General features: G+C 36.1%; 1 protein-coding gene across 4 annotated transcripts; it reads right to left on the bottom strand.

The window, feature by feature from the left end:
• Positions 1–1,450: 1,450 nt before the first annotated feature.
• On the bottom strand, positions 1,451–14,820 carry LOC309656229 (olfactory receptor 4K13-like). Of its 4 annotated transcripts, XM_082452467.1 has the most exons (3): positions 14,287–14,820; positions 6,137–6,220; positions 1,451–5,089 (listed from the first exon to the last, which is right to left on the bottom strand). In XM_082452467.1, the coding sequence occupies exon 3, from the start codon at positions 3,797–3,799 to the stop codon at positions 2,858–2,860; it is 942 nt and encodes a 313-aa protein (XP_082308593.1). In that variant the 5' UTR covers positions 3,800–5,089; positions 6,137–6,220; positions 14,287–14,820; the 3' UTR covers positions 1,451–2,857. The 4 variants fall into 4 exon arrangements, with proteins under 4 accessions (XP_082308593.1, XP_082308594.1, XP_082308595.1 ...); XM_082452468.1 differs by lacking the exon at positions 6,137–6,220; XM_082452469.1 differs by lacking the exon at positions 14,287–14,820 and having other exon boundaries at positions 1,451–3,831; positions 4,933–7,102.
• Between the last annotated feature and the right edge of the window lie 2 nt (positions 14,821–14,822).

The raw sequence follows: 14,822 nt of genomic DNA, 5'->3' as shown, positions 1-14,822 counted from the left end.
ACTTTATTTGTCTATTCTCTCTTATACTGTCTGTTAATTTTTGAGACTGTACCACATATTTTAATTTTACTTGTATTTTACAGAACATTTTAATTTCAGGAAAGACACATCGCTGCTTTAATCATTCAAAATTTTCTTAGCTATTTCTGTATTTTTTCAATGAAATAGAATTATTTTCTGAAGTTAAAACAAGTCCCACTGGGATCAGTCAATACAGTATTAAACTTATAACAAATGTAGGAGAAATGAACAACTTTACAAAATTGAGCATTTTCATCCAGAAACACTTTATGTACCTTTAACTCTGTTTTCTTTTATGGCTCACAACAAAGTTGTATCATCTTCTTTAAATGAACAAGCAAAATTTTTGTTAAATGCAATGTTGCATATTTTGTAACTTTTGTTACTATAGTTAATGTGATCTTTTTCCTTAACAAAAATCACCTTAGTAATATAGGCATCTGAAAATGTTATTATATATATATATGGTAAATGTCAGCATTACTGAAATTTCATTTTTAAGTTTATTTTTATAAGGAAATTCATACCCCATAGAGCAGTTGTTATCATAGGGAAAAATCTTCTTTTACCATGTAAGGTGCTCTTTGAGAGAGGAAGAGGTGGGGGAGAGATGAGAGCGGTGCAGGGAAGAAGGTAGGGAGAGAGAGCGGGAAGTGGGAGAAGAGAGGAGACAGAAAGGAGAGAAGGGAGAAGGGTCTTTCACCATATTTAAAGCTCTTTATTGATTAATGGTAATCAATAAATGATTAATTAGTGGAGTTTAGCAGTCAACCACTCTGAAGATTCCAGATTTTGTTATGTCCTTTGTTAGGGTGTGTTATTTAGCAATATAAAAGGAAGTTCATGGATGCAATTCCTGTTAACTCTTATGGTAAAAAAATGTTATTGAGCAAGTAAATTGTGTTCATTCATATATGTAACTCATTCATGTTTCTCCAATAGTTGTAACTTTCTGAAAAAAATTAGATACAAGTGAGGGTAGTAATTATATAATATGGTGTCATATTCATGTCTAAGCCCATAGTACACATTGATAGTAGATTAATCACTCTTTACGACTAAGACTCAGATTTTTAAAAAATTTAGTACCCCATGCAGCCACTAGCAATCAATCAGAATTGCCATGAAAAATAAAAACTTAAAAAAATCTCTGCTGAAATATATATGCCAGGTTTTAGTGTTGTAATACTGTCAGAGAAGGCTTTTGTAAGAAAAGAAATTGTTCTTAAATGCAGAATTTAGAAAGATAATATGTGGACAAAATTGGATGCCCAGAATGATTACCCAAGCTAGTTGGTAAGTTTGGAATATGCAGAATTTTCTAGAATAAAGCCAAAAGTTAAGAAGCAGATAATTCAAGGTCAAATTTCAGTAGAGCTAAACACATTCAAAAAGGGAAAAGAAGGGGATTAAGAGAGAAAATAATAAGTTTGATTTTTAAGTGTGGTTATTCTTTTAAATAATTTGAAGTTTTGTACTTGCCTTTGGGAGACCTCATTGTATAGTTTCAATAAATTACAATCAGTATTATTAGTTTCATTTAATCCACAGGCTGTGTAACCAGAGCAACTTACTACTCCCTCTGCTTTCACTTTTGCTACATTATATTCTCCACTTAAGAGGGCAGAGGCGTATCAAACTTTAAATGTATACAACATCCCATCCCTTCCATTCTCAAAACATTTTAATGGCTTTATATGGCCAATAAAAAAGGAACCACAAAGGCTGAATACTCTGGTCACTTCCTTTTCATAAAACCTATGCGCATATTTTTCTTCCTTGTATTCATCAACCTCCTTCATAAAGGTCTGTCTTCAGTACCTACAAGCTTTCTCACATCACAACATCTATATACATTGGCCCTTCTGCCTGGAATGCTCTTTTCCCCACTCAAAGGTCTAATTCTTTAGCTTGTCTAATGTATTGGTGTAAACACCTCCTCCTTAAAGTGGTTTTCTGAGAACACCACACCTAACATAGATTCCGCCTCCTTATTATTCTTTCTAGGAGAGGGACCAGGTCTGTATCATTAAGCACGTATCCGCATTGCTTTGTACAGTATTTGCTACCTAGAAAATCTTCTTTAAAAAGTTTAAAAGTTTTTAAATGTTTAAAAATATATTTTAAAATTCAGTCATAAATGTCTGAATTTAGTTAAAAGAACATTGAACATCCATGCTGCCTGGTATAGCAAGATACAATGAGCAGTTCATGATTTTAATCTTTACTTTTTCAGATGATGTTTTGCTGAGAAAACAATTTGGGTTGTCAAAGAAATGTCTGGAATGATTATTTCTAAGCACACAATATATTATACTAAAGATGATTAGCCTATTGAAGCTATACAGTGAAAAATTCTTCAAATCCTCATTCAAATCAGAACTTCTCTGTGAAATCTCTATATGGTTGTCATATACTGGTAGATATTTTAACACCTATTAAGTTACTACATACGGCATAGAAATTAAAATTAACACTAAACACCATATAATGTGCTGTCTTGGTAAAATTTCCTATTTTTAAAGATTGATTCACTGAAATATTATATTTTTAGAAGAATTTTTTTTCTATGGATTTTAAACCTCCATCACAGTTGTTTGCCAAATTATAAGAAAAGGAAGTACGCAATGAATGCATTCTTATTTATGTATTACATCTGTTCTAAAACATTTCAACTAGAATTTTAAATAAAAAATATCTTAATAATTCCATGAATTTTTACAAAAGAAAATTCATATTATTTAACCTTTTTATTTATAATATTTCTATGTATATTTAAGACTCAACATCCCCAAACAGCAGAGAACACGAAACAATCATTTGTTAGAGACAATGTTTAGTGGGTGAGCCAAGAACCAATATGCTGGCTGCTCAGTCTCTTAATGGCTGCCTTCATTTCCTGATTCCTCAGAGTATAAATAATTGGATTAAGAAGAGGGGTGATTATAGAGTAAAACACAGAAAGAAACTTATCTACAGAGTAACTATTAAATGGGAAAGCACAGATGGAGATAGCAGGACCAAAGAAGAGAGTGACCACAGTGATGTGAGCAGAGAGTGTGGACAGAGCCTTGGAGGATGCACTGTAGGAGTGATGCCAGATGGTGACCAGCATGACAGCATAGGATATGAGCAAGAGAATTAAGCAGACCAGGGACAGGAGCCCACTGTTCACAATCACCAGGAGCTCTAGGGTGTAGGTATCAGTGCAGGCAAGCTTGATGACCAGGGGGAGGTCACAGAAAAAGCTGTCCAAAACATTTGGACCACAGAAAGGTAAACCCACTGTGAAAATCATCTGGCTTGTGGTATGTGTGAGCCCAATCACCCACGAGAGCAGTAGAAACACAATGAGCACCTTGTGACTCATGATGGTCTTGTAGTGCAAGGGTTTGCATATGGCGACATACCTGTCGACGGCCATAGCTATCAGAAGAGACATCTCTCCACCTCCAAAGAAGTGCATGAAAAACATCTGGGTCATGCAGCCCCACCAAGAGATGGTCTTGCATTTTCTAAGGAAGTCTGATATCACTTTGGGAGTCACAGCAGAGGAAAGACATAAGTCAAAAAATGATAAATTTGCCAGAAAGAAATACATGGGGGAGTGAAGATGGTTATCAAATATCACAGAAATCACAATGAGGAGGTTTCCTACTATGATGGCTACATAGACAAGAAAGAAGATTGCAAAAAAGAATATTTGAGTTTCTTGAGAAGTAGAAAGTCCCAGCAAAATGAACTCAGAAACACCTGATCTGTTATTCAGGAGATCCATTCATCCTTCTGCAAGATTTTTTCAGAAGTTGTCTGAAAGGGGAAAACACACAAGACCTGATAGGGACTAATAGGTCAGGGAACCTAATATTTTCTTAAGCATCCTGTTTCTTATTAAGGGAAACAACACTTTTGATAATATGATTGCTTTGTAAGCATTTTGCAGTTGAAGATATTTCACAGGACCACAGACCATAAAAGTGTTGTGGTTATGAAGCCAACTAAATCAAATTTTCTCTTGGTTAGTACAAGGTAAGATCAGTTAGACATTGAGAAAACTTGACTCCCTTCATGTTCAGCTCCAGATCACACTGTGTATAAACACTTAGTTTATTAGAGTGACAGAAAAGAGTTTTCAAAAGCTTCCGGAGGCAGATTTCAGCCTTTTGTGGTTCTCAGGATGTACATCACTAATGTATTTTTGTGACATCCTCAGTATGCAGTAAAAAGTTTGCCGTATTAAAAAAAATTGCTGAAATCACATGATGTGCATTATGCTTCCTGAAACGAACTAATTAGAGACTCATATTGTTGCTAGAAAATTGAATGTTGAGACGGTTATATAGTTTACTGAGATCAAACCCAATTACTGAGGTTTTACACGTGAATGACCAGATTGACTCTCAAAATTACAGATGATCATCTCACATATTTGCCTAACTCTTCCTTTTATGTGGCTATAAAAATAAGTGTATCCCATCTGTGCACTCTTATCCTACTGTTGGAAAATTGGATCAAATGACCATTTTTATCTGATATTTGATTTTAATTCACATGTTTTCATATATATAATGAGTGTGTAGAAATACCAAAAGCACTGTTATTAAGACTATGAACTAGTGATGTTTTCAAGGTAGTCTTGTTGAACTTTTCTCTCTTACAGAGATGTAAGGAGTAAGTTGAATGAATCATTTACCATTGTGAAACCGAACAAACAAAAAGCATGACGTATTATTTGAGTGAAGTGACATCTTTGGATAGTTACTTATCCCCTTTGGACTTGTTTCCTCTCATTGTTTTTCCCTGAGGTTAATTTAACCTTTAACTTTGACAAGGATGGACAGAAGTCATGGATATTGTGGTACTGATTGAGGTGGACTCTGCTAAGCTAAATGAATTTTTAAAAATACTTACACATAAGGGGAATAGGTCAGTGCTTGATCTACATAAATCCACTTATTTCAGTGCCTCCCCTGTTTATCTGATTTTAGGTCTATTATTCAAGTCTTATTCCAGGCTAGATGATCATCTCCAGTGCTTTTCTTGCCTCCTTCAGAGCCTAGAGCCAGACCTAATGCCGAAATGAGAGCACAAAATAGGATATATTTGATTATTTGTGTACCTTTAACCTTTTAATCATGCAGTATAAATTTTAGAAATATAGTATATCCAGTTGACCATAATGAACATTTAATTAAATGCACTTAGCTATGTAAGGTTGCTATCAGTAAAATACATTTTTTCGTTAAATGGCCCATACTCTAACCATTGTTTGATACCATCACTCAGAGGAGCATAAAAACTTCTTTCACATGGTAGTGGAATAGAAAATGGAAATCTTTGAAAGTTATTCATGCATGTGAATCCTCATTTCTTCTGTTTGCTTTGTACTCTTAATATAAGACAATGATATTATCTAAGCTACAGCCCCTGGACCTTCTGTGATTTTCTGATGTATGCAAATATGTAGATTTGAAGGTGCTCATGGACTTAGCAAAGATAGGGTCCTAGACAGTGTGATTTCTCTCATTTTATTTTTTTACAAACTAATATTTGTTTATAAATATATGGCCATTTTCAGACTATTGTCATAGGAGATTTCATCATATATTCCTAACAAGTGTAATGAAAGCATCAATATTTTGGAAGTGGTGACATTCTATGATTTTCCAAGCCATGAATCAGGCATTTTATCCTTGCAGTTCTATTATCTATCTACTTTTAAAAATAATTGCATCCCTAGAAACAAATATGCAACTTTCTCTATATTATACAATAGTTCAAAGAATAAAGTCATTCAATCTGATCAGTATAGCCAAACAATTAAAACGTACCTTGAAAACATACCCTTGTCTCTAAGAATAATTTATTTGGCCTGGATTGCTATATTATTTTCTTAATTCCTAGTAAACATGATTAGAGTGATTTTTGTATCTTTTTTCCATTGGTATAAAAATCAAGTTTTTTTCCGGTGCAATTTCCCCTTTCCAACCCTCACCTCAGTTATTTTTTTGGCATTTGAATTTTATCATTTTATCATTCATTTATACTGTAAATGAAACTAGTGTGATAGATGTGGTATATAGGTAGAGTAATATGTCAGGATTATGTAACCTACCAGTTGCACTTGGACTTCAGTAGTAACATCAATACGAAATCCTGAATGTGTAATCTTCATCATCCAGTGATTTTATTTTCCACTCTGAACTTCAAAAGACAACAGTATATAAATGTATCCCTTAATAGGAGGCATAAAGGAGAAATCTCATTTGATTGTTTCAGAGTCCTCAGAGACTGACAGTAAAAAGTAATTGGGATTGTTAAAAGAGACTTTTGCCATTACAGAAAATGAGACACCATTTTTCACTTCTCAAATTGACAGTACTTTAAGGGAACAACAAATAATCAAGAGGGTATTGGAAGATGTCACTAGCTGTGAATTACGGGATTTTCATATAATTTTTTCTTTTGTTGTAGTTTAATTTCTAAAATAAGCACTGAGAAATGCTATATTTAGGCAAATATAAATATTCTAGATGACTTTATAAATTTTATTAGGTTGAAATTTTCATATTTAAACTGAAATCTGTTGGAATTTATTGAGAAATGATATGAGGAAATTTTTCATCATTCCAATGAAATAATTTATTCCACTAACAATTTGTTATTTTTTTATAACTTAGTAAATTTGTAGATAGATCAGGCTCTCCTTTAGGTCTGCCCATTTTCTTCCTTGTTTTGCCTGTTAACTTTTGAGGAGGTACTGCACACTATTTTTACTCATTTTGATGGTATATTTTAATGTTAGGAAGGGCATGTCCTTTCTCATTGTTTTATTCATTCAAAGTGTTTTTGTATATTTTCATTTTTTTTTAATTGATTTATTTTTGGCTGTGTTGTGTCTTCATTGCTGTGTGCAGGCTTTCTCTAGTTGCGGCGCGCGGGGGCTACTCGTTGTTGCAGTGCACGGGTTTCTCATTGCAGTGGTTTCTCTTTTTGAGGAGCACGGGCTCTAGGTGCACTGGCTTCAGTAGTTGTGGCTCGCGGGCTCTAGAGCACAGGCTCAGTAGTTGTGGCGCACGGGCTCAGTAGTTGTGGCACACGGGCTTAGTTGCTCCGTGGCATGTGGGATCTTCCTGGACCAGGGCTCGAACGTGTGTCCACTGCATTGGCAGGCGGGTTCTTAACCACTGCGCCACCAGGGAAGCCCCTTTCATATCTTTTTATTCTAAATTAAATTGATTTCTTTTCTAAAATTGAAACAAGTTCCACTAGTTATTTTGATATCACAATATTAAACTTATAAAAATGTAGATAAAAATGAACAGAATTACAAAATTGAGTATTTGGGAAAGATTTTATGTCCTTTTAAACACTTGCCTACATTTATGACACAACAAAATGTTGTCATATTTGTTATTTCAACACATTTTTTGGTAACACATTTTTTGTTAAATGTAATTTTGCATATTTTGTACTTTGGTGCTATATTTAATATGAGCTTTTCCTTAACATGATTGATCTTACTGCTATTGATTTCATTTTACCTATTTAGGTGGTAAATGGTATCATTGCTGAAATCTCGTTGCTAAAAGTTTTTCTATTACATTCTCTTCTGTGTCTTAGGTTACTGATAAAATGATCTCCATACATTAATAATATATTTTTCTATTACTTTTTAGTGTGCTATTATGTTAAAATTTTCAAGCAATATTGAATAACAGTGATGATAACTGCAAAGGGCAAAACTTGTTAGCTTCCCAACCATGATTCTCTTCCGTCTTGATAATGAAACCTCATTTTCTTGGGATCAGTTGCCTATATGCTTCCATGGAGTCTTAAACCCTGTCCAAAAAGCTGCATCTCACTAGCCTGGGCCAATCCCAACTCCACTATTTTTCTCACCAGTGTCTAGTTTAGCCATGAGCATAGACCACGGAGCAGGGACTGCTATTGTCTGCTGTGCGGCCTTCTCCCATTCCTCAATTGTAACAGATACTTGAATTCATTTAGAGACATTGTACAACCGCCCTTGCAATTAGAGGTGGCAAATAACATGAAAGAAAACAATATCATCAGGTAGCAACTTGGTAAAATTTCTCTATAGGGTCGGACTCATTGGCAAGTTATACTCTTTGCCTCTCCCTTGCCCCATATTGTCTCAGGTCTATTTTGGAAAAGTGTTTGCTTTTATGCTAACATTAAATACTGTAAATATTTAGTTATATACTGTTAGTTTAGTGTTATAAGTTTTTTTTATATACAGCAGGTTCTTATTAGTCATCAATTTTATACACATCAGTGTATACATGTCAATCCCAATCGCCCAATTCATCACACCTCCCCCACCCCCCACTGCTTTCCCCCCTTGGTGTCCATACATTTGTTCTCTACATCTGTGTCTCTATTTCTGCCCTGCAAACTGGTTGATCTGTACTATTTTTCTAGGTTCCATATATATGCGTTAATATATGATATTTGTTTTTCTCTTTCTGACTTACTTCACTCTGCATGACAGTCTCTAGATTCATCCACGTCTCTACAAATGACCCAATTTCGTTCCTTTTTATGGCTGAGTAATATTCCAGTGCATATATGTACCACACCTTCTTTATCCATTCGCCCGTCGATGGGCATTAAGGTTGCTTCCATGACCTGGCTATTGTAAATAGCGCAGCAATGAACACTGGGGTGCATGTGTCTTTTTGAATTACGGTTTTCTCTGGGTATATGCCCAGTAGTGGGATTGCTGGACCATATGGTAATTTTATCTTTAGTTTTTTAAGGAACCTCCATACTGTTCTCCATAGTGGCTGTATCAATTTACATTCCCACCAACAGTGCAAGAGGGCTCCCTTTTCTCCACACCCTCTCCAGCATTTGTTGTTTGTAGATTTTCTGATGATGCCCATTCTAACTGGTGTGAGGTGATACCTCATTGTAGTTTTGATTTGCATTCCTCTAATAATTAGTGATGTTGAGCAGCTTTTCATGTGCTTCTCAGCCATCTGTATGTCCTCTTTAGAAAAATGTCTATTTAGGTCTTCTGCCCATTTTTTGATTGGGTTGTTTGTTTTTTTAATATTAAGCTGCATGAGCTGTTTATGTATTTTGGAGATTAATCCTTTGTCCGTTGATTCATTTGCAAATATTTTCTCCCATTCTGAGGGTTGCCTTTTCATTTTGTTTGTAGTGTCCTTTGCTTTGCAAAAGCTTTTTTTTTTTTAAAAATTTTTTAATTAATTTATTTATTTTTGGCTGTGTTGGGTCTTCGTTTCTGTGCGAGGGCTTTCTCTAGTTGTGGCAAGCGGAGGCCACTCTTCATCGCGGTGTGCGGGCCTCTCACTATCGCGGCCTCCCTTGTTGAGGAGCATGGGCTCCAGATACACAGGCTCAGTAGTTGTGGCTCACGGGCTTTGTTGCTCCGCGGCATGTGGGATCTTCCCAGACCAGGGCTCGAACCCGTGTCCCCTGCATTGGCAGGCAGATTCTTAACCACTGCGCCACCATGGAAGCCCCCTGCAAAAGCTTTTAAGTTTCATTAGGTCCCATTTGTTTATTTTTGTTTTTATTTCCATTACTCTAGGAGGTGGATCAAAAAAGATCTTGCTGTGATTTATGTGAAAGAGTGTTCTTCCTATGTTTTCCTCTAAGAATTTTATAGTGTCCAATCTTACATTTAGGTCTCTAATCCATTTTGAGTTTATTTTTGTGTATGGTGTTAGGGAGTGTTCTAATTTCATTCTTTTACATGTAGCTGTCCAGATTTCCCAGCATCACTTATTGAAGAGACTGTCTTTTCTCCATTGTATATCCTTGCCTCCTTTGTCATAGATTAGTTGACCATAGGTACATGGGTTTATCTCTGGGTATTCTATCCTATTCCATTGATCTATGTTTCTGTTTTTGTGCCAGTACCATATTGTCTTGATTACTGTAGCTTTGCAGTATAGTCTGATGTCAGGGAGTCTGATTCCTCCAGCTCAGATTATTCCCCTCAAGACTGCTTTGGCTATTCAGGGTCTTTTTTGTCTCCATGCAAATTTTAAGTTTTTTTGTTCTAGTTCTGTAAAAAATGCCATTGGTAATTTGATAGGGATTGCATTGAATTTGTAGATTGCTTTGGGTAGTATAGTCATTTTCACAATATTGATTCTTCCAGTGTAAGAACATGGAATATCTTTCCATCTGTTGGTATCATCTTTAATTTCTTTCTTCAGTGTCTTATAGTTTTCTGCATACAGGTCTTTTGCCTCCCTAGGTAGGTTTATTCCCAGGTATTTTATTCTTTTTGTTGCAATGGTAAATGAGAGTGTTTCCTTAATTTCTCTTTCATATTTTTCATCATTAGTGTATAGGAATGCAAGAGATATCTGGGCATTGATTTTGTATCCTGCAACTTTACCAAATTCATTGATAAGCTCTAGTACTTTTCTGCCGGCATCTTTAGGATTCTCTATGTATAATATCATGTCATCTGCAAACAGTGAACAGTTTTACTTCTTCTTTTCCAATTTGTATTACTTTTATTTCTTTTTCTCCTCTGCTGTGGCTAGGACTTCCAAAACTATGTTGAATAATAGTGGTGAGAGTGGACATCCTTGTCTCGTTCCTGATCTTAGAGGAAATGTTTTCAGTTTTTCACCATTGAGAATGATGTTTGCTGTGGGTTTGTCGTATATGGCCTTTATTATGTTGAGGTAGGTTCCCTCTATGCCCACTTTCTGGAGAGTTTTTATCATAAATGGGTGTTGAATTTTGTCAAAAGCTTTTTCTGCAGCTACTGAGATGATCATATGGTTTTTCTTCTTCAATTTGTTAATGTGGTGTATCACATGGATTGATTTGCGTATATTGAAGAATCCTTGCATTCCTGGGATAAATCCCACATGGTCGTGGTGTATGATCCTTTTAATGTGTTGTTGGATTCTGTTTGCTAGTATTTTGTTGAGGATTTTTGCATCTATATTCATCAGTGATATTGGTCTGTAATTTTCTTTTTTTGTAATATCTTTGTCTGGTTTTGGTATCAGGGTGATGGTGGCCTCATAGAATGAGTTTGGGAGTGTTCCTTCCTCTGCAATTTTTTGGAAGAGTTTGAGAAGGATGGGTGTTAGCTCTTCTCTAAATGTTTGATAGAGTTCACCTGTGAAGCCATCTGGTCCTGGACTTTTGTTTGTTGGAAGATTTTTAATCACAGTTTCAATTTCATTACTTGTGATTGGTCTGTTCATATTTTCTATTTCTTCGTGGTTCAGTCTTGGAAGTATACCTTTCTAAGAATTGGTCCATTTCTTCCAGGTTGTCCATTTTATTGGCATATAATTGTTTGTAGTAATCTCTCATAATCCTTTGTATTTCTTCAGTGTCAGTTGTGATTTCTCCTTTTTCATTTCTAATTTTATTGATTTGTGTCCTCTCCCTCTTTTTCTTGAGGAGTCTGGCTAATGGTTTATCAATTTTGTTTATCTTCTCAAAGAACCAGCTTTTAGTTTTATTGATCTTTGCTATTGTTTTCTTTGTTTCTATTTCATTTATTTCTGCTCTGATCTTTATGATTTCTTTCCTTCTGGTAACTTTGGGTTTTGTTTGTTCTTCTTTCTCTAGTTCCTTTAGGTGTAACGTTAGATTGTTCATTTGAGACTTTTCTTGTTTCTTGAGGTAGGCTTGTATAGCTATAAACTTCCCTCTTAAAACTTCTTTTGCTGCATCCCATAGGTTTTGGATCATCGTGTTTTCATTGTCATTTTTTTCTAGGTACTTTTTGATTTCCTCTTTGATTTCTTCAGTGATCTCTTGTTTATTTAGTAACGTATTGTTTAGCCTCCATGTGTTTGTGCTTTTTACGTTTTTTTCCCTGTAATTGATTTCTAATCTCATAGCATTGTGGTCAGAAAAGATGCTTGATATGATTTCAATTTTCTTAAATTTACTGAGGTTTGATTTGTGACCCAAGATATGATCTATCCTGGAGAATGTTCTGTGCGCACTTGAGAAGAAAGTGTAATCTGTGGTTTTTGGATGGAATGTCCTATAAATATCAGTTAAATCTATCTGGTCTCTTGTGTCATTTAAAGTTTGTGTTTCCATATTAATTTTCTGTCCATTGGTGTAAGTGGGGTGTTAAAGTCCCCCACTATTATTGTGTTACTGTCAATTTCCTCTTTTATAGCTGTTAGTAGTTGCCTTATGTATTGAGGTGCTCCTATGTTGGGTGCATATATATTTATAATTGTTATATCTTCTTCTTGAATTGATCCCTTGATCATTATTTAGTGTCCTTCCTGGTCTCTTGTAACATTCTTTGTTTTAAAGTCTATTTTATCTGATATGAGTATTGCTACTCCAGCTTTCTTTTGATTTCCATTTGCATGGAATATCTTTTTCCATTCCCTCACATTCAGTCTGTATGTGTCCCTAGGTCTGAAGTGGGTCTCTTGTAGACAGCATATATATGGGTCTTGTTTTTGTATCCATTCAGCAAGCCTGGGTCTTTTGGTTGGAGCATTTAATCCATTCATGTTTAAGGTAATTATTGATATGTATGTTCCGATTACCATTTTCTTAATTGTTTTGGGTGTGTTTTTGTAGGTCCTTTTCTTCCCTTGTGTTCCCCACTTAGAGAAGTTCCTTTAGCATTTGTTGTAGAGCTGGTTTGGTGGTGCTCAATTCCCTTAGCTTTCGCTTGTCTGTAAAGCTTTTGATTTCTCCATCGAATCTGAATGAGATCCTTGCTGGGTAGAATAATCTTGGTTGTAGGTTCTTCCCTTTTATCACTTTAAATCTGTCATGCCACTATGCCACTCCTTTCTGGCTTGCAGAGTTTCTGCTGAGAAATCAGCTGTTAACCTTATGGGAGTTCCCTTGTATGTTATTTGTCATTTTTCCCTTGTTGCTTTCAATAATTTTTCTTAGTCTTTAATTTTTTCCAATTTGATTACTATGTGTCTCAGCGTGTTACTCCCTGGATTTCTCCTGTATGGGACTCTCCGCACTTCCTGGACTTGGGTGGCTATTTCCTTTCCCATGTTAGGGAAGTTTTCGACTACAATCTCTTCATAGATTTTCTCGGGTCGTTTCTCTCTCTCTTCTCCTTCTGGGACCCCTATAATGCGAATGTTGTTGCATTTAATGTTTTCCCAGAGGTCTCTTAGACTGTCTTCATTTCTTTTCATTCTTTTTTCTTTATTCTGTTCTGCAGCAGTGAATTCCACCATTCTGTCTTCCAGGTCACTTATCCGTTCTTCTGCCTCAGTTATTCTGCTATTGATTCCTTCTAGTGTAGTTTTCATTTCAGTTATTGTATTGTTCATCTCTCTTTGTTTGTTCTTTAATTCTTCTAGGTCTTTGTTCAACATTTCTTGCATCTTCTCGATCTTTGCCTCCATTGTTTTTCCAAGGTCCTGGATCATCTTCACTATCATTATTCTGAATTCTTTCTGGAAGGTTGGCTATTTCCACTTCATTTAGTGTTTTTCTGGGGTTTTACCTTGTTCCTTCATCTGGTACATAGCCTTTTGCCTTTTCATCTTGTCTATCTTTCTGTGAATGTGCTTTTTGTTCCACAGGTTGCAGGATTGTAGTTCTTCTTGCTTCTGCTCTCTGCCCTCTGGTGGATGAGGTTCTCTAAGAGGCTTGTGCAAGTTTCCTGATGGGAGGGATTGGTGGTGGGTAGAGTTGGGTGTTTCTCTGGTGGGCAGAGCTCAGTAAAACTTTAATCTGCTTGTCTGCTGATGGGTGGGGCTGGGTTCCCTCCCTGTTTGTTGTTTGGCCTGAGGCAACCCAACCTTGGATCCTACCCGGGCTGGTGGGGCTAATGGTGGACTCTGGGAAGGCTCATGCCAAGGAGTACTTCCCAGAACTTCTGCTGCCAGTGTCCTTATCCTCACGGTGAGACACAGCCGCCCGCCGCCTCTGCAGGAGACACTCCAACACTAGCATGTAAGTCTGGTTCAGTCTCCTATGGGGTCACTGTTACTTCCCTTGGGTCCCGATGCACACAATACTTTGTGTATGCCCCCCAGGAGTGGAGTCTCTAGTTCCCCCAGTCCTGTCGAAGTCCTGCAATCAAATCCTGCTCACCTTCAAAGTCTGATTCTCTGGGAATTCCTCCTCCCATTGCCAGACCCCCAGCTTGGGAAGCCTGATGTGGGGCTCAGAACCTTCACTCCAGTGGGTGGACTTCTGTGGTATAAGTGTTCTCCAGTTTGTGAGTCACCTACCCAGGAGTTATGGGATTTGATTTTATTGTGATTGCGCCCATCCTACCGTCTCATTGTGGCTTCTCCTTTTTCTTTTGATGTGGGGTATCTTCTTTGGTGAGTTCCAGTGTCTTTCTGTCGATGATTGTTCAGCAGTTAATTGTGATTCTGGTGCTCTCGCAAGAGGGAATGAGTGCACATGCTTCTAGTCCGCCATCTTGAACCAATCTAACTATAAATTAATGATGATATAAAATAACAGTTAAGTATCCAAAAAAGGCAAAAAACACAAAATTGGAAAAAAACAGATAAAACAAATATAAACAGAAAGTTTGTCAATTTTAACCAAACTGTATCTATAAGCATAATATATGTAAATGGCTTAATAGCCCTATTAAACGCAGAGATTTTCACATTCGATAAAATGTATGTTTCAGACAAGAAGCCATCATTAAAAATAAAGATATGTAGATTAAAAGTAAAAGGACAGAAAAATAAAAAGTATGTTAATGTGTTATTGTTTAACTAAACTGTGGTTTATTAATTTACTACTGATGCTGTAACAAATTACCACAAGCTAGTGACTTAAAATAGCAAAAATAT

The sequence above is a fragment of the Balaenoptera physalus genome, assembly GCF_965194825.1.
Source record: "Balaenoptera physalus genome assembly, chromosome: 2".
Classification (NCBI taxonomy): domain Eukaryota; kingdom Metazoa; phylum Chordata; class Mammalia; order Artiodactyla; family Balaenopteridae; genus Balaenoptera; species Balaenoptera physalus.
This window is presented reverse-complemented; position numbering and strand designations above follow the sequence as displayed.

Excerpts from the sequence above, each read along its gene's own strand:
- LOC309656229 (XM_082452467.1), bottom strand. The coding sequence starts at position 3,799 with ATGGATCTCCTGAATAACAGATCAGGTGTTTCTGAGTTCATTTTGCTG.